Here is a 20,064-nt window from a genome sequence, read left to right on the forward strand (position 1 = left end):
AAAAGAATTGTTGTTTTAATTAGTTATGATACTATTATAGAGATGCAGATTCGGGTGACTTGAAAATAAAATTAGTGTGTTTGAAAGTGCCTCAAAGCAAAAGTGATATGTCTGAAAGCAGAAATGTGGGTTCCGTTAGCCCTCTGTTGTGCTTCCTCCCTAGGAGTCACCTTCCCCAGATGCAAATGGCAATAAAATGCTAATAGCCCAATATGTAGCGGGGCCAAGAAGGGAGGTGGTGGTAAATGAACTTACTTACTAGAGTTGAAAGCACTATAAGAGAAGAAAAGGAAATATAAATGGTTGGGAAGATGAATTTATGAACCATGAATGTGATAGATATTGAGTAAATACATTTTGTCTTGAACTTGAACATAGTGACTTTCTGGTTTGGAGTGGTTCAGTTCCTATATTCTGCCACATTTCCAGTGAGGTTTGATTGAATTTACAGAGCAAGGCTGAGATATAAAGCTGCAACTTTGATTGAGAGCAAGGAGATAGCAATATATTGTAACTGGAAAATGGTTGGTTTTCCAATCTCTAGGCTTAAAGATAATAGGCATAGATGTCTTCGTACGTACTCCTTAGAATATTAATTAGGGAGGTGTAAATAGGTGTGACTAAAAAAAGCTCAGATAAGCTTGTGAAACTCTGCACACGCTGCTCTACCCTCAGGTCTCTGAGTTGGCATTAATGTATAAAGGTTCTGAGCAGCTTAGGCACAAAGAAGGCTGCTTTATGTGCCATGAGACAGCAGCTTGGAAAACAAGCTGAGGATTTCTGGGTAGTTATACGCTGCCTGTCCATCTTCCTACACCAGCAGGCCTCTGGAATGTGCTGCTCTCCCTAGACCAAATTAGTGTGGTGCTTTGCTTCTAAGAGAGCCTCCTCCTATATCTGTCACTCTGTACCTGGAAAAATCAGCTTCTGGGAAAGCATGGCGTCGAGTAAGTGACCGCCTGCCTCTGAGCTCGGGTTTGCTAATCAGTAGAAGGAGAGGACATACGGTATTAAATTAGCTCTAATGACCCCTTCAAGCACTAACTTTTTAGATGTTTACAGATGTGGGCTGCAACGAAAACATTCTGTCGTGTAATAGAAAATCAGTGAGTTCTTTCTTTTGCATTCATCAGATTTGGACTATTTTAAAATATGTTATAAGATTAAAATATGTTACTGACTGCCTCAGTTTATTGGCTATCATGAGATATTTCTTCTTGTGATTCTGGAAACAAACAGGACAGTGCCAGAGCCCAAGGCAGCAGCCATGTTCAGGAGGGACTGGGGAAGGCCTGTCCAGGGAAGTAGGCATGCTCAGTGGTTAGCATGTCCACCGCCAGTCCTAGCGTTTTCAGGGATCCCTGCACGTCCAAACTCACTTTCTTGAAAGCTCAAGGATGATCACAGAACAAGCAATCTATTGATGGATTCTAAAGACTTACTAATTCTGTTGGCCTTGTGCTCGCTTCGGCAGCACACATTCTAATTCTGTTGGCCATAAAACTCATAACATCTTTTAATCTTTATAGTACCTATTACATTTTCTGTAAATATATATTCTTTTCCTGGTATGTATGGCTATACATTTTAGTATCTGTTTAATATTTCATGTTACATTTAAATGAAATTTTTTTTGCAGTATAATAAACCAGGGAAAAAATGGAAGGTTATGACTCAGGAATTTATCAATCAGCACACGGTGGAACACAAAGGAAAACAAATCTGTAAATACTTTCTGGAAGGGAGATGTATTAAGGTAAATTCATAGGAATATCATAAACACTTTTATTTCCAAAATACTCTTTAATATTTAAGTCTTTTGGGGGGTGATTAGTTCTTTCATTTCTCATATAGTTGTAATAAATCTGGTTCTTCAAAATGTATCTTGCATGGAAATACTGTACACCAGAAATCATTTAATTATATTCTGGGACAACATTATGATTTGTTGAAACCAGAGTTTTTTTTAACAAACACAGTGCTCACTGTGTGGCAAATGGTTACTAATATTAAATGTCTTAGTCTTTATAGCGACCCTAGGAAGTAGTTATTGTCCCAATTGTAAATGTGGCCACACCAGAGGGTTAAATGAGTCCCCACAGTAGTTCAGCTGGACATGGAGAGTGCTGGTGGGACCCAGGCGGGGTCCCCTGAGGCCCCCTCACTGTGCTGCCTCTGCACGGAGCCACGCCCACCAGCTTGGGCAGGAACTCCAGGGACTGTTTGAGTTATTATTAGCTCATCATTTAAAAACTGAAGCTAGAACCATAATTATGAGTACACTGTGAAATTCCATGGAGAAAACTCAGTCCAATTATTTCTTTTTTCTCTTCCTTCCTTCCTTTTCTTTTTGTGAACAGGGAGAACAATGTAAATTTGACCACGATGCGGAGTTGGAGAAGAGAAAAGAGATCTGCAAATTTTATTTACAAGGATACTGTACCAAAGGAGAGAACTGCATTTACATGCATAATATCCTTTACTGAAAATAGTTAACCAGCATATTGAGGTGTGAAAGCATCATTGAGGGTTTTAAAAATCGTTAAGTACAACCTAGAAATGCTCGTTTGGTTTTAAATTTTAAATAGCACATTACATAAACCAAGTAAAATCAGCCCTTATACTTCAAAAGGGCAAACTGAGTTTATTCTTTAGGAAAATGGAATAACTTCCCTTGGGAAAAAAAATCTATGAAAGAAATAAAGGTACTTTATATTATGTTTACTATACTCAGCTTATAAGTATTTCAATAGACTGTGTGCTTCCTGAAGGAGTAGTTAGCAAAATATTTATTCTATGACTTAATTATTTTACTTACTAAATTATTGTGGAATATTATAAAATCAAAGTCTTATAAAATCTTATCCCCAGTGATAAATAACTTCCCTACTTCTTTTTTAGGAAATCTGTACATCTAAATTGTACTCCTGCCCCCCATCCAAATTGCTTTTCACTGTATGAGGTCTGACAATTAAGTTCACGAACTCATCCTAGAAAAAGTGCTACACACCTCATTGCTGAGTAGCTCTATGGTCAACTTTGAAGTCCTCCCCTGGGGAGGCTGTGTGCTGACGCCAGTGCCTAGTCCACCCTTCAAAGCCATTTTGGAATTCTTTTTATGGAATGGCCATCAAAGTTGTCATCGTATTACCCTTGATGTCCGGAATGTCATCAAAAGGTCTTCCTTTCAATATTTCCTTTATCTTTGAGTAAAGAAAGAAGTAATTGGGGGCCAGATCAGGTGAGCAGAGAGGGTGTTCCAATACAGTTACTTGTTTACTGGCTAAAAACTGCCTCACAGACAGCGCCGTGTGAGCTGGTGCATTGTCGTGATACAAGAGCCATGAATTGTTGGTGAAAAGTTCAGGTCATCTAACTTTTTCAGGCAGCCTTTTCAGCACTTCCAAATAGTAAACTTGGTTAACTGTTTGTCCAGTTGGTACAAATTCATAATGAATAATCCCTCTGATAGCAAAGAAGGTTAGCAACATCGTTTTGACTCTTGATTTAGACTGACAGAACTTTTTTGGTCATGGAGAATTGGCTGACTGCCACTGTGCACTTTGACGCTTTGTTTCACGGTCATATTGGTACACCCATGTTTCATCACCAGTGATAACACGGCCCAAAACATCGTCTTGCCTCTCCAAAAGGTCTTGGCAAATGTCGACTCTCCTTTGCTTTTGTTCATCGGTGAGGTCTTTCGGGACCATTTTTGCACACACCTTTCTCATGCCAAGATGTTCAGTGAAGATTTTCCTGTTTCTCTATCAATGTTTACTTGGTTGGCTATGCTTCTCACAGTCAGCCGATGATTTTGATGCACAATTTGATGAATATTTGCAATGTTTTAATCAGTTCTGCTCATTACTGGCCGCCCTGACCTGTCTTCATCAATGACGCGTTCTCTCCCCTTAGAAAAATGTTTAATTGTTTTGTACACTGCTGTCTTCTTCATGGCATTATCCCCATAAACTTGGACTAACATGTCCCTGATTGCACTTCCACTCTTGCCAAGTTTTACAAGAAATTTAATGTTTCTTCATTGCTCTAATTCAAGCTCAGATATTCTTGCAATGGCACACAAAAACATGCAACAATGATAATGAACACCACTCAGCAAGACACCGCCACATGTCAACACGAACACAGCTGTGAGACACTGATATACCAAGATTATGAAACCTTACCGAGTTGCTTGTACAGTGCTTCCCATGGAAGCGCACGGTGGCAAGTTCGTGAACTTAATTGTCAGACCTCAAATGAATATAGTCCTTTTAAAAACATATATGTATAGTGTACTTTCCTTGTTAACCCCCAAATATCTAGCTGGTTACTTGTACCTTTTAGGATTCGTGGAGCCTTCTTGCCCCCTCCATCTGAAACTCCATCTTTATCATGATGAAATGTTACATGTTCGCTTTTACTCTAGATGTGTTTGGCTCTGTGGGTCTGTTTGCCCTCATGTTTGTGTTGCTTTGCTATGATTGTTTCTGCCTCACCAGCACACTATGATATTTGGTAGATTCTCATGTTTACTTTTCCAGATAAATTTTAAATAGCCTTGTCTAGTTAAAAAAAAAAAAGTAAAAAAAAAAAAGAGAAAGTAAATAACCCCTGTTATTATTGATCTAAATGTAAACAGTGAAACCATACATATACTGGAGGAATACATGGGTGAATTCCTTTATAACTTTTCCAAGTGTGACTTAAAATCCAGAAGCAATAAGGGAAAAGATTGAAAATTTGACGACATAAAAATTTTTAAATTTGCATAATAATAAAAATGTGTCCTAAGCAAAGTAAATGGTAAATAATAAAATGGGAAAAGTTGTTTGCAACTTACATCACTTACAGAAAGGTAACAGCTCAATATATGAGTTTCTAAACATGGAGAAGAAAAATGGGGCAAGATAATTCACAGAGAGAGAAATGCAAATGGCCCCAAAACGTATGAAAAGATGCTCAGTCTTTTTCATAATAATAAGAGGAATGTAATTTAATCTATGCCCTGAGATACCATTTGCAGCTATTCAATTTGCAAACCCCCTCCCCCCTCCAAAAAATAAAAATGTGACAGCAAAATTTGTGAGCAAGGCTGTAAAAAAGTAGATACACTCAGACCTTGCTGGTGGGAATGCAAAATGGTGCACCCTTGTGGAGGGAAGCTTGTCATCATCTGGCAAAATTACACAAGAGTTCACCCTCTGACGTAGCAGTCCTACCATTTCACAAATTCGGATGAATTAATGGATCTGGGCAGTGATTGCTGATGGCTGCTAAAAATCATTAGATGAAAAGTTGATGAGAAACTTTATAATGGATTAGTTGAGCTGACAACAGCTGCACCAATTGATCAGTCTTAGCACTAAAAAGAAGCAACCAGACATTAAATGCCTCTCGATATGATGCAATCGGGAGTCTTTTTAACACCTGTGAAAATATGAAAATTAACAAATAAATGATACAAAAATAAAAGGGGAGGGGAACTCCTAGAGATCAATGAAGGAACTTGAGAGGTATACTAACGAGATGCCGTTTGTGGATCTGAATCCTAATATGAACAAAGCAGTTATAAAAAGGCATCTTCGGAAACAGTCCAAAAATTTTATATATTGACAGGGTAGTGGATAAAATTAATGTGTGAATTTTTCAGATTGATGATAAGGTTGTGACTTAAGAAAAATATTCCTTATCTGTTTGGCATAAATGTGGAGATATTTACAGATTAAATGTATTTGGATTATACTTTCAACACTCCAGTGTTTTTTAGGGAGAGTTGTGAGGAGAATGTGGGGGGTGGCATAGACCTCACCAAATTGCCAGATGATGGAAATTGAATTGACGTGGCCAGCATGAGGAAGCTCATTGTATTATTTTCTCTACTTTGGTATGTTTGATAATTTTCCAACTAACTTTAAAAAAACCCTAAGTAATCTCAACTCTTCAGAGATAACCATGCTAACAATATGGCATAAAGTCAAATCTTTTTTCTGTGCTAATGTATGTATGTGTGAGTGGATGTATACATGTGTATATGTTTTTACACAATTTTTTATAAAAATTTTTATTAAAATGTGATCCAGCTATGATTGTAAATTTATATTTCTTATTTAACACATCTTTAATTCATATAGATTCTATTTTAATATATGAGGCTCAGTAAGGAGCTTACTTTTTTCCAAAAGTAACTTGGTTAACTTGGTGTCTCATCTTCACCAATTTAAAATGGCAGCATTAATCCTAGATCCTAAATATCCCTGTGTGCACAGCTCTGTTTCTATACGACTATCATGCATAGTGTTGTTTGACCTCTCCCCTCTGTAAGAGCATGTTTGATATTTAGTAGGGCAAATAATCCTCCTTTCTTTATCAAAATGTTATGATAAATTTGACTTATTCAAGAAAAAGAAATAGCTTTTCAGATTTGACATATTTCTTTAGAAACCAGATAACCTTATTGAACTGTTTCCGAAAGCTTTCAGTCTATTCTTATGTTTTTTTTCCTAGGATCATGCCATTTATAAATAATCATTTCTATGTCCTATTTAATTTTAATTGTATTGGCTACATGTCCAGAATAATGTTAAATAATAGTGATTGTTGCATATAATACACACTTTTGCATTGGCTTGTGGCTGTAGTTTTTTTGAAATCAAGTTATGTATTTTTATTTTACCAAGAGCTTTTTAAATCAAAAGAGGATTTTGAATTTTGTCAGTTGCCTCTTGCAATTGCTAAGATGATTGTATGATTTTTCTCTTTTGACATTATCAGTGTGATGATTACAGTAAGAAATTTCCTAAAACAACCCTGGAATTCCCTGAACATACGCTACCTGAAAATGGTGTATTTTTCACTGTACTTCTAGGTTTAATATTTTCTTTAGACGTTTGTCCCCAAAGTCATAAGTAAGATGAGCCTATAGCTCTTACTTTTGGTATGCTTGACTTTAATTTGACATATTAAACCCCTTATTTTCTTCATAGATAATAAACACTATTAGGTTGGTGCAAAAGTAATTGCGGTTTTTGCAATTACTTTTAACCTTTTAAACTGCAATTACTTGTGCACCAACCTAATATAAAATGTATTTGTTCTGTGTAATATTTTATTTCATTGTAGGAAGCAACAGGGCTTACATAGTTAAAATACTATAGTATTTGCTATAACCAGTGTAAGTACTTTTTCTTTAAGAAACGTTTTCTAGGTTTAATAAAGTAAGAGAGAGTTAAGATTTTTTAAATGCTTTGCTGCATAACTAAAATATTTAATCTTAAAATGAAACAAGTTGTCTGATGTGATTATAGAAAATTCAGTGTAGTATGTAGTAATACAGTCTTATTTATCCAGCAGTTATGTTTTTTGGTTTAAAAATACTAGAGTTTGATTTTGTTTGGTCTGTTCCTTAATATTTTTGTTTACATGAATTTCCATGCAAGTTCTATCATAGTGGGGCAAAATGTTACCAAGGAGACAAGTGTAAATTTTCACATGATGATCTGACTAAAGAAACAAAGAAACTTTTGGATAAAGTGAGTAATAATTTTGCACCTTGATTATTTGTTAGTTCTCTTTACATATTCATTTGACTTGAATCATGTTTTATAAAACTGCTGACAATGCAAGGATTTGTTATTTATTAGGTTGGTGCAAAAGTAATTGTGGGTTTTGCAAGTATTTTTAACCTGTTAAACCGCAATTACTTTTGCACCAACTTAATATGTTTCATTAATAGGTGTGTTAGAAACACAGAAATAATGGACTAGGAATTAATCTTTCATTGTCATCCTGTTGTGCCATTAAAAAGCTAATTTGCTTTGAAAAATATCAAAATATCCTTTACCTCTTTGAACCTCATTCTCTTTATCAAAACTGAGTTAGCTATCTATGACCCATTTCAACTTAGTATTTTTCTATTAACAAAATTAGTTTACTGAAGTCTTCACGATTTTAAATGTGAGGAAGGAACTTGTTTTAAAATGGTCATCTTTGCCAATTATTTCTAGGTGTTGAATACTGAAGAAGGACCCACAAATGAGGATGAAAGAGAGTTAGAAGAGCTTAGGAAGCGCGGCATAACCCCTCTTCCCAAACCACCTCCAGGAGTGGGGCTCCTGCCAACCCCACCAGAGCACGTCCCCTTCTCCGATCCTGAAGATGATTTTCAGACAGAGCTCTCAGATGATTTCAAGAAAATTCCATCTCTTTTTGAAATAGTTGTAAAACCTACTGTGGATTTAGCACATAAGATTGGGAAGAAGTAAGTTAAAATTTTCAAAAATGGTGGCATTTTGTCCCCAAGAAATTCTTATTAAGACACTCACTTGTATCCATGTTAATCATGTAAGTAAGCTTAGGTAGAGATAGCAGCTGTCTGGCGTGCACCTCTACTTCCCACTTCCTCTGTGGCCCCCTCACCCTCTGCTTCCTGGCATGGGGCTTTCCCTATGGAGTCCTTAGCACAACTCAGAAATTCCACACAGCAGTCAGGACTAGAACAGGACCAATCAAAGCATTTGTCTCTGGGCGGTAGGATTAGAGGTGATTATCTTTGTACTTTGCATGTTTTACAAAATATCAACAATGAGTAAGTTCTAGAACAGCTGATAGTAGCAGCAATTAAGAAAACTATGGGCTAAAATGAAAGCAAGATGTACATGTTGGTGTTTCCAGTTATAAATAATACAGAATAAATTGCTTCTTAGTATCCAATTCTGATATAGAAAAATACACGTAACTAATATCTATTCAGAAATTTGGCATGCTTGTTTGCTCCTTTCCTTGAAACCAGGAAATACTGTTCTTTCTGTTTGCAGGCCACCAGCATTTTACAGCAGTGCCTCACCACCAGGTCCACAATTTCAGGAAAGCAGCCCGCATCCTCAGCACATCTATAGTTCTGGGTCAAGTCCAGGTGCTGGAGCCAATATGTCTCAGGAACACAGCAGTCCTGTGACGCACCCAGGCTCCCCTGGACGTCACCCGTGTGCAGGATCCATGCCACAGAGCCCACCTGCGCCACCTGCTCCACCTGGGGCTGTGGGTCCTCACAGTCACGCTGCAGTATTTGTGCCTCCGGAAGCACCTTTGACAGCACCAAGTATGAGTGGTGCCTACCACTGCCCGGGCTTTGCAGAGCATGTGATGAATGTTCCCAGAGAGAATCACTGTTCTCCAGGCTCGTCACACCCACAGGGTCCTGGTGAAATGCAACTCAGCGCCAGTTATGAGTCCCTACAGAACCCTGCCGAGTTTTATGATAATTACTACTCACAGCATGCTGTACACAGTTTTCAGCCGCCCAGTAACTCTAGTGGTAAGGTTACCTTTTGGAATAACTCATTTCTAATGTAAAATTTGGAGTCCTGTTTTCCATTTAAAGGGTGATAAGAATGTATGTTTTAAATAAAGCTAAGTAAAGTGTGGTGAAATTGAGACCTTAAAATGCATTTTAAATTTAGCCAAACACTTGTAACAATCAAGCTTTAGATGACTTTTAAAAATATGTACAATCACAGTAATTTGACCATCAAATATCATTATTAGAGCTTCAATTTCTTATACTCGCTGTGGTATTCTCTAGTGGTGTTTTGTGCTAACTCACTGCGTGTCTCTTTCTGTGTTTCATATGTAGATGGGATGTGGCATGGTGAGTTTGCCCAGCATCACCCTCCCATTGGTCAAGACTCACCAAACCGTGGGAGTGGGTATGATGACAGCGGCAACATGACAGGCCACGGACCCCTGCCTGCACCAGGGCTCCTCCCCGCAGTGCAGAGAGCTCTTTTTGTCCGACTTACTCAGAAGTACCAAGAAGATGAAGAACCAAGCAGCACCCAGCCTCAGAGGGCACCAAGCAAGGAAGAAGGTGTGTCAGGTGTTAAGCTTCTCTCCTGTTTGGGTCACTCAGCCCTTGACTAGGTTAAAGTTTGAGAACTGAGTTGCTCTAAATGGTCTACTCTTATTTCCAATTCACCTTGTAAGCTCTTGTCTTGTCTTGTTGGGATGGTCTGTGGTCTCCAGGACCATCAGTGCTTTAGTGAGTCACTTCCAAGGCCTTGACTGGAAGCAGTGAGTAAATCTGAAGCTAGAGTAGGAGGCCCGGGTGAGCAGACTCTCTACTAGGCCTTTTTGGGGTTTTTTTTTTGGAAGAAAAGGAACAGGCCACCTTCCTGTTCAGGAATTTTGACTTCTAGACCAAGTTCAGATATTAGAGAAATTTTGATGGGCGTAGTCTGTATACTTCAGGTTCTGCTGTATTATGAAGGAATTTTTTTTTTTCCTTTTTTTTTTTTTTTTTAAGGAGGGCGCAGCTCTCAGTGGCCCATGCGGGGATCGAACCGGCAACCTTCGTGTTATTAGCACCACGCTCTAACCAACTGAGCTAACCGGCCACCCCAAGGAATATTTTTTAATATAAAAGATTATGTGGAGACACTAAGTTTACTTAGTAGTTTTGATATAGATAAATGTACAGCAATTAGTTCATTAAGGAGAGAAAAGTTTAAAGCATCCGGTTCTCATGAATTACAAAATTGATAAGTTTTAACCATTCTTAAACAAAATTTATCAATAACTGTGCAAAACTAGGTAACACTAGGTAGCTACAGGCTATTTATTATATGAACATTATTATCTTTTCAAAGAAGGTAATATTAACTTTATACTGCAGGGAAATGAAGGATTCCTATTAATTTCCTATGCAGTTTATATTCATTCCTTTAAGCACTAAAACTTAATTTTAAGAAAAAACCATTTAATGGTAATCTTTCTATAAGGTCTTACAGAGTTTTATGTTTTCATAAACAAGATTAAAACTTTTCTAGATGATATAAAATTTTATACTGTACTATAATATACAATTGTGATGTTTTATGAGGGCTGTTTTCTCTGCATACAGAAAAAGTCTTGATCCACTAGGTTTTTTGTGTTTGTGTTTATTTTATAAAGTTTTTTTTTAATCAGCAATTTCAAATTTATTAAGCCGAAAACACAGACAGTTTCGTGGGGAAAAAAAAATTTTAAATAGTAAAACTATTGGAAGATGCATTCTACAGAAAAATACCATGACAAGTAGGCTAAGAAACTGAAAAAATATGGAACGCTTCTCAAATTTGCATGTCATCCTTGCACAGAGGCCATGCTAATCTTCTCTGTATCATTCCAATTTTAATATATGTGCTGCCGAAGCGAGCACTATTTTTATAAAGTTTAATGTCTATATAAATCTTAGCTGCCCTTTGATAAAAAACTGTTAACCATCATTTCCTATCTAATATCTGCTGTCTGTTGTTGGCCTGTTTCTGCTGTTCTACTTTCCTTCTGTACTATATCTATTCTCATTGCAAAAAAGATTTGACTGCTTATAAAATATATTGATATGAAAGTGAGACTAAAGTAGCTTCTTACATATTGGGGTCAGGAAACAAATTCTATGAGGAGTGAAGTAACTGTACAGAAACACTCAAAGTGAATCACAAGCCCAGCTCTGGGCTTCCTGGAGGTCAGGGAGAAGAAGTAAAGGGAGCTGGTATCCAGAAGTCATCTTTCCAGACACTGAGATACCTGTAAAACTTCTTGCTATAGTGACATAGTGTATTCCATCGTAAGCCACACCCCACCCTAAATGCCACCGTTCGTCTTGTGAGCACTGCTCTGTGCAAGCTAAGTGTGTAACACAAGTTCCATGTAGCAGAAACACATTAGTGAGCAGTGCGAGGAGTTAAAATGAGATGATGATAGTCTCTGTCAATCCGGGCTATTCTAAGGTGGAGGAAAGTCAGCCAGCCCGTGTGTGTCTGAATGGAGAGTAATCACGCTCTAATCCTCCTGCTCACAACAGAGTAGGCCTCTGGTAGTTAAGCACAACTTCGTGTCTAACACACGAGGGAGGGTTAAGTGGGCTTCGGGAGTAAGCCCCAGAGTGTTCTCAGGACGGACAAGTATATAAACTCGAGAATGTTCCTCTTATTTGTTATTTTTAATTTAATGTTTGGGTAGCTGATATATTCACATAGATCAAACATCTAAAAATGTAGTAAAGTATAAACACAAAAGCCTCCGCCTTGCCCCTCATTTGCTCAGTTCCTGTGCTTCCTCAACCATATATATTATCAGTGTTCTGTTTTCTTTCCAAATATTTTTTCATATCTCTCCCTGCTGCATTGATAAATCCAGAGTTTAAGGATTGCTTGGCTTAAAGAGATGCAAAGCATTAGTGTTCTTTCCACAGAATATCTCCCCACCCCCACCCCACTCCCTGGCATGTCACACACACCGTGAGTTCCCTTGGACCCGTTGGAATGAAAGGCCCTGACTTTCTCTGGCTGTAAGGACATGGCACATGTTCTAATGTCACAGCTCGCTCTTTATGGAGTATAGTGACAGAACTGATCGTTACAATACCTGACATCTTACCTTGTTCTGGTGTTGAAACTGGTACTTCCGTGATGCACTTTCTTGAAGTTAGACCTCACTTATTTCAGCAATAGTATGTGTTTTTTATCTTAATTAAGGTCTAATATGAATGCTTCATTTTTTATAATAAGTGTTTGTCTGCATTTAGATGATACTGTTAACTGGTATTCCAGTAGTGAAGAGGAAGAAGGAAGCAGTGTCAAGTCAATCCTGAAAACACTGCAGAAACAGACAGAAACTTTAAGGAATCAGCAGCCTTCCTCAGAATCCAGTACCCCTGCTGACCCGAGACTTGCTAAAGAGAAGAGTAAAGGGAGCCAGGTCGTTGACCCTCGACTTAGGATTGTCCCAAGGCACGACGGTAGGAAGTCTGAGTCTGCTGCCCGGGGTCTCAGGCTGGCATGGGACCCCAGGAGGCTGAGAGGTGATGGGAGTGGGCATGTTGGCCCCTCCGCTGGCGCAGCAAAGTGTGGTTTACGTCACGCAGATGCTGGCGCTGACGTCAAACACAGGAGAGGAGATGAGGAGGAGGAGGACATGGAAAGAGAGCTGAGAGAAAAGGCTTCCTTGATACCTCTGGACGCTTCCCCCAGTGTCGTGCTCCAGGATCCAAGATCACAGCTGAGACAGTTCAGTCACATTAAAATGGACATTATCCTTACCAAGCCCAACTTCGCAAAACACATCGTGTGGGCTCCAGAAGACTTGCTCCCAGTCCCTTTGCCTAAGCCTGACCCCGTGTCGTCGATCAGTTTACCTCTGCCCCCACTTATCGCTGACCAAAGGCTCAGTAAGTTGTGGGATGTGAAACGCGATCTTCACCCCAGCTCAGTGCCCGTCGATTCAAAATTAGCAGCCAAAGCCAAAACTAACACAGCCAACAGAGAGGGCCACCCGGAGCAGTGTGGGGACTCGCACAGTCCAAGTAAATTAGGAGACCCTCGGCTGCAAAGAAAATGTGATCCCAGACTTCACAGGCTGCACAGCAGGGTGGCTCAGCAGGCGGTCGTGAAACAGTCACACATGTCACAGAGTGGGCCTGGGCCTCACTCAGCCTCGCAGCCCTCAGGGATGGGGAGCAGCAGCTCTGGGCCCGGGGCTGGGCCTCCGTGCACCCCTAAACAGCCTGCTTCAGCTGCCCTTCCACTGGGGCCTCCCTGTTCAGCTCTCAGTGGCACTGGTTTGTATGACCGTAGGGAGCAGGCTGTGTCACCTACATCAGAGCCAGCAGCAGGGACTGCGGAGAACCACAAGACAGGAAGTAGTGACAGAAAGGAGCCTTCTCCTGGGGAGGCAGTCCTGCCACAGAAAAGCACTCCGGACACAGAAGACACTGTCGATGGGCCCGCTGACCCACAGGCAGATGCCCCCGGGAGCGCCTGTGCTGGCCAGGGCCCTGCACTGCACAGTCTCCCCGTTCAGGCACTGACAGGCTTGATTAGACCCCAGTACAGCGACCCAAGGCAGTCACAGCAGCCGGGACAGCTGAGCCCCACCCCCGATGATGGCCCCAGTAGGGAAACAGATGACAAGTCTCTGAGAGAGGTTTTTAAAACTTTTGACCCAACTGCTTCACCATTTTGCTAGCTATTGTGTAATTAGGCAGTTCTTTTCAGTCTTGTGACTATTGCAGTCCTCTGCTGTTTTGTAACTGGTTTACCTCTATAGTTTATTTATTTTTAAATTATAAACACTTTTCAGCTGCTAGTATCAGAACCACATGAAGTTATATCCTCTAAAGCCTGTGGCATTTTATATAATATTTTTATAACTTTAAAAGAGACTGTAGTAATAGACATAGAAACTAATAGATCATGTTAGCTTCAGTAAAAGTACTTCTGTTGTAAATAAACCATCATGAACTCAACTCCACCTGAATATCTGCCAGTTGTCTTTCATAATTTGGATAACTGATTACCACTTTTATATGGTTGTAGTTTCGAGCAATATGTACCTTTTGGGAAACAATATTTTGACTGGGATCCTCTCTATTTGTCAATACATATCTGATTAATATGGAATGCTAACTGCTAGCTAAAATGTAAAATGAAGTAAAGAAAGCATTTTTTAATCACAATTAGCAGAGCAGTTCATGTTTAAGGCATCACTTTTATTAGTGTGGGCGATATTATTTGTGTAAATGAAGCATTTAAATGTCAAATCTTTTAAAAGTATTTTACTGTCTCATAGAAGTTGGAGATACATAGATTGTTTTGCTAAAGTGAAAACTTCCCAAGTCCTCTAACATAACTTTTTAAATTTAATTTTTCCTATTAAATAGTTGTGAGTTAACTGCTGTCACATTGTGATGTTTGTGTGTTGTGATGTTTTTTGTCTTTAGCACCATAATTTATATTATTTTTTCAAATGATGTAGCTGCAATAATTGTATTCATCCTGACCGTAGCAATTCTTAACAAAATTTGAAAAGATCCCGTGAGAGTCTGTACCGATTACTGCATTGATAATGTTTTAAATGTGCAGGTTCCATATTTTTTCTTAAATAGGAGGAAAACACAGAGATGGTATATTCAGCTGTGTGCCTACCAATAAAGAAACTCCCAGATCCCATGTGACTGGTGTGCTATGACAGGAAGGATTTCATGTTCTCATAGTTTGGAAATCTCCTAAATTGGTTATAAATTGTATTTTTATGAAAAATAATGTATATTCATTCTTGTGTATTTATTGCAGTATAAAATAATAGCCCTATTTGTTTTATACATTTATTATTTATAACAGAAACTAAGTATTACAGTGACATTCATGTCTTGAGCTGGAGCTTACGGCAGTATTTTTGGTAACAATTCCAGTAATTTGAAAAGGAGCCTTTCATCATAAAAGATAATGAAAGTGCAGGAAAAAAGTCCTTGGATGAAAACAAATACCCTTGAGAAGTGATGTCAAAAATACAGAGCAAAGTGTTTCTGTGGGAACCCGACACTCAGATGGCGTGTGGTTTAAGGTCAGTGCCACCCTTTCCGCTTGCTTATCCCTTTACCGTCTTGCTGTGTGCACAGGTCTGTGGGGCTGCAGTTAGGGGAACGCCTCTGCCCACCAACATCTGTGGGGCTGGAGGGACTGGGAAGGCCTGCTATTTCTGCTTTGGTTACATTGTTCCCTAAAATGGCTCTGGATATCATTTTGAGATTACAAATGCAGTTTAAAGCCACCATAGAAAGTATTTTCTGATTTGCTGTCCAAACAAATTTTATTGTTCATTGAAAAGTCAATAAAATGGATAAAACTGACAGAAAAAAAGATTATCTTTCTTTCTATATTTGTCAGAGATCAAAATGGAATCCAAATTCTTAACAGACTCTTTTTTTACCGCTAAGAGAGATAGTAAAAGATTAATTAAAATGTAAGGTTTAAAAAGCATGAATGCAAAATATGTTCATTTACTCTGTATTCTTGAGTCCCTATTATATCAACTGGTGTCCTAGAGGCTATTTCACAAGACAGTTTGGACTTAACTTTAAAATTTTAACTATATTTTATATGAAAATGTTTATTTATGTTTAAAATAATGATTTCTATTTGTGATGTTTTCTTAATTGAGGTAACTTTAGGGGATATTCTGTTATAGCCGGTCAACCTGGATTATTTTAATACTCTTTTTTTCCCTATTTTCTCACCAAAATTTAATAAGCAGCCATTTTCCCCAATGAATAAGCTCCTCTTTATAGTGAATGGTGTTTTTAGAATCCATGGAATTTGATTTACACTAGTACACTGAAAAGTATGTGTGTCCCTGTTCTTAGAAGCCAAACATTTACAGGTAACAGGTGTAACTTGTGTCTTGAGTCTGGAAGATGTGACAGCTGTCCGTACCAGCTCACGTGGGTGTTGAACACGGTTAGAGCAGGGTGTTGACGGGATTCCGGGGTGATCATAATTTGAATTGAGTGGTAACTTCCCATGTCTTGTTTAGTTTTTGCTCCATACTCCTGCCTCTGGAGCTTTCCCAGTTAGGACCTCATTCTGAACCTTGAAAATGAACCAAATGTTGGAGTGATTCAAAGACCCCCTCAGCAGTTAGGTCTGCTTCAGCAGGGACCCCTGTGTGACCCAGCCATGTGCGCCAAGCCCCAGAGTCAGGCTAAGCCAAAGCAGCCTGATTAGGAAATCATCTTTGCTCAGGTTTGTCTGTCTTTTAACTTGTATAGGGCTTTCAGTTTTTCTTGCTGGTCCTACTTCTTGTAAGAAGGGAAGAATGGTTGATTGCTAAAGGAACCCTGTATGCATATTCACAGATGGCACTCTGCTGAATTAATCAGGAGAGGGAGGAGAGGCGAACATATGAGGGCAGGAGGTTTGAAGGCCATGAATTCCTATTCTTGTTCTGAATGGATTTATAGGCATTTTATCTCAGTGTCTAGTTCCTTCCCTGTGAAGTGGGTGTACTTGTGACTGCCCACAGATTTGATGTAAGGAATGAGTTATTAAAGTGTTTGTAAAGATAAAATTGCTTTGTGACTTTCACAAACATAATCATGACACTCCCAATAGGGTGCATGAAGTTGTACAAAGTCCCAAAGAGCATGATATGGTTTGTGTGTTTCACCAAATTTGTGGAGTTTCGGATGATACGCATTGAAGACACAGGAGAATTGCCTGAGAAGTTGCTCCAGAGAATATTAACCCATCACATTAGCAGTTTTCTTTCACACTGTGTGTCAGGAAGACAAAGGACTTCCTTCCTTAGAGCTGTGTAGGTGGGACATTGGTGGGGTGCCCACGGTGCTGTGACCGTGTGTGCTATGTGGTGTGTGTGCTCAGCTCGAGCGTGTGGTGTGGGCAGAGTGGCCGTCTTGTTCAGCATGAGCCTGGGCTCTCAGAAACAATGGCTCCTCACGCCCATCTCTTGGTATATGTTTCTGCAAGTTTTGGGGAGTGACTTGCTTGATAAAGGTATCATTTTCCTTTGGTTAATGGCAACTTGACGTTTGGAAGTTCCAGGGGCCTAGATGTGAGGGTTTGTCAAAATCTTTCCGTCTGCACGACACAGAGTCTTCTGGTGGAGATGCTCCCCGAGTTCCCGCTCTGGGCTGGGGGGCTACACCTCGGACAGGATCTGCAGTCAGGCGGCCCACTGACAAGGCCCCTGCAACATTCAGTAGGTGGGCTTTCTGTCAGTTTCTAAAATGAAGGCTTGTAATGGTCTTTTCAAAAATGGATTGGTGGCATTTGGTAATTAATATGCTCAAAACAAAGTCTAGTAGCACATAGAAGTCATTAGCAAACTTAGTTTAAATAATTCTGGGTTTAGGAAATCTAAGCTATGACAAAATGTGACCAAACAGGGCCTGAGTGTTTAAGGCTGTTTTCCTCCCTGATGTGCCATGATTTAGCATTTACGTAATGCCTTTTTGTCAAGTAGCTTAATGTGATTTGCAGAGCCAGTGTCTGCAGCTGCCATTTGCTGTATCACTCGGGTTTTGTTTTGAGTATATTACGTTATCAGCAGTATCTACCAGTTGTAACAAAGCCCAGATTTGCCTCCCTTTCTTGGGAAGGGTACAGACCTAAGAAAAATTGTACAGACCTAAGAAGGAAGGACACAGACCTAAGAAGGAAGGGCACAGACCTAAGAAGAAAAGATACAGACCTAAGAAGGAAGGATACAGACCTAAGGCGGAAGGATACAGACCTAAGAAGGAAGGATACAGACCTAAGAAAGGAGGATACAGACCTGAAAAAGGAGGATATAGCCCCAAGAAAGGAAGATACAGACCTAAGAAAAGAGGATACAGACCCAAGAAAGGAGGATACAGACCTCAGGGCATTAGATTAACATCAACAGAATGTTTAGAGTTTCTAATTTTTAAATAAAAGTTAATAAAGCACATTTTAAACTGTATTTTATGCTTTTAAAGCAGGTCCCATGTATCTTCTTACTTTTCTGTTTCCCCATAGCAAGAAGCCTAGCTCTAGGCACACAGTGGCTGCTTTGTTAACTGCTTCTTGATTGCTCCCTGAATCCATCCAGGTTTAGATTTCACATGTGCTGTCAGATGTGACAAAGCCACAGATTGCATTAGAAGAAATACGGTTCATAACTTAAGACCTTTTTCTGTAGACACAGGCCCCTACCTTCTCCCCTCCCCCATCAGCCGCGCACTGGGAAGGTACAGCGTTACTTAGGAGTTAAACGTTTCTACAGTAATCCGTAACTCTTAAGAATGCTCCAGACCTACAAGGTATCTTTACCGCTTCCTTGCAGATGTTTGAATAGATCAGTGATTTATTCCTATAGATCTACGAAGGACTCTTTCTGTGACAGAAAGAACTGTATAACCAGAGTTATACATTTTTATTTTTAAATGTGTTTCTCTAACTTCCACCTTTCAGTTCTCAAGATATCAACTAAAATTATGAAGATATGCCTAACCTAGTGAGTTTCCAGTAGCATTTAACTTTTTTTTTTTTCCCTAACACCGTGAACAGTAATTTACTCTTCAAGTCGTGAATTGGACTCTAAACGTGGGTCCTGTGTTTGGTCCTCACACGGCCTTCACTGCCCTTTGGGGCAGAACCGTGTGGGCACAGCGGACATCTGTTTCTTCAAACAAGACTGAGTTCTTGGAACAGTATTTTATAGCTCTATTCATCCTTGAATCTCTCACTTTTTTAAACTTAGAATTTATTTTTAAAAGTTAATGTACAGCTAATTGTAGCATTTTACCAAAAAATCAGTTTTGTGAATTATCAGGCCCCATACTTCTTGACTCATTACTCTCCGTGTGTGACGTGCCATTGAGTCGGCTGTGCTCCTGGTGACCCCACGAATGAGTGACGTCCACAGTGTCCTGTCCCCAACAGCCCCGCTCAGCTCTTGGAGTCTCAACCTCTGGCTTCTTTTATGGAGTTAGTCCATCTCACGTTTGGCCTTCGTCTCCCCTCTGCCTCCCATTTTCCCAGCATTCTTGTCTTTCCCGGAGAACCCGGCCTTGTCACGATGTGTCCGAAGTAGGACAGCTTCATCTTGTCCCTTTGCCTCCAGTGGTGTTCCAGGCTTAGTTTGTTTGCTCTGACCCACTGGTGCGTCTTTCTGGGGGTCCAGGGGGTCCGCAGAGCTCTCCCCCAGTGCGAATTTCAAATGAATCATTTTATTCCTCTCAGCCTCTGCACTGTCCAGCTTTCACGAAATTCTGTGCATAGGAATTGGGAGCACGAAGGGGTGGCTGGTCTCGGCCTTGGTCCTAATGACACATCTGTGCTCTTGGTGACCTTTGCTAGTTCTTCCATTGCTGCCCTTCCCAGTCTCGGCCTCCTCGTGACTTCTTGGCTGCATCTGATGGAATCGGTGCCTGGTTGCATTAGGTGATACTATTTTATCAGGTCTGTTACCATGTTTCCCCAAAAATGAGAACTAACTGGAAAATAAGCCCTAGCATGATTTTTCAGGATGACATCCCCTGAACATAAGCCCTAATGCATCTTTTGGAGCAAAACTTAATGTAAGACCTGGTCTTATTTTCGGGGAAACATGGTATAGAGTGTATTGTAAAGGAATTAAATAAAAAAGGCCCAATTTTTTTTAAAGCCGTGTTCCCACAGCTCCATTACGAGCAAGATCTTGGGGTCAGTTGTCAGTGACAGACTCTACCTTTTGTATGTTTTTTAAATAGAGAAGGTGGAA

General features: G+C 39.6%; 1 protein-coding gene and 1 non-coding gene across 2 annotated transcripts in view; one reads left to right on the forward strand and one right to left on the reverse strand.

Moving 5' to 3' along the window:
- The window catches only part of ZC3H6 (zinc finger CCCH-type containing 6), a 54,599-nt gene extending 39,887 nt beyond the window's left edge, over positions 1–14,712 (forward strand). Inside the window, exons 6-12 of the mRNA XM_019714518.3 lie at positions 1,640–1,756; positions 2,361–2,472; positions 7,426–7,535; positions 8,010–8,263; positions 8,820–9,319; positions 9,638–9,871; positions 12,569–14,712. Of these exons, the coding sequence (XP_019570077.3) occupies positions 1,640–1,756; positions 2,361–2,472; positions 7,426–7,535; positions 8,010–8,263; positions 8,820–9,319; positions 9,638–9,871; positions 12,569–14,007 (2,766 nt within the window). The 3' untranslated portion in view covers positions 14,008–14,712. The remainder of the gene's footprint in view (positions 1–1,639; positions 1,757–2,360; positions 2,473–7,425; positions 7,536–8,009; positions 8,264–8,819; positions 9,320–9,637; positions 9,872–12,568) is intronic.
- Positions 11,094–11,200, reverse strand: LOC141572029 (U6 spliceosomal RNA). The gene has a single exon (XR_012497040.2). It is a non-coding gene; the product is annotated as a U6 spliceosomal RNA (small nuclear RNA).
- Positions 14,713–20,064: the final 5,352 nt, after the last annotated feature.

Source organism: Rhinolophus sinicus, chromosome 2 (genome assembly GCF_057876585.1).
Source record: "Rhinolophus sinicus isolate RSI-liver-muscle chromosome 2, RSI-T2T, whole genome shotgun sequence".
NCBI lineage: Eukaryota > Metazoa > Chordata > Mammalia > Chiroptera > Rhinolophidae > Rhinolophus > Rhinolophus sinicus.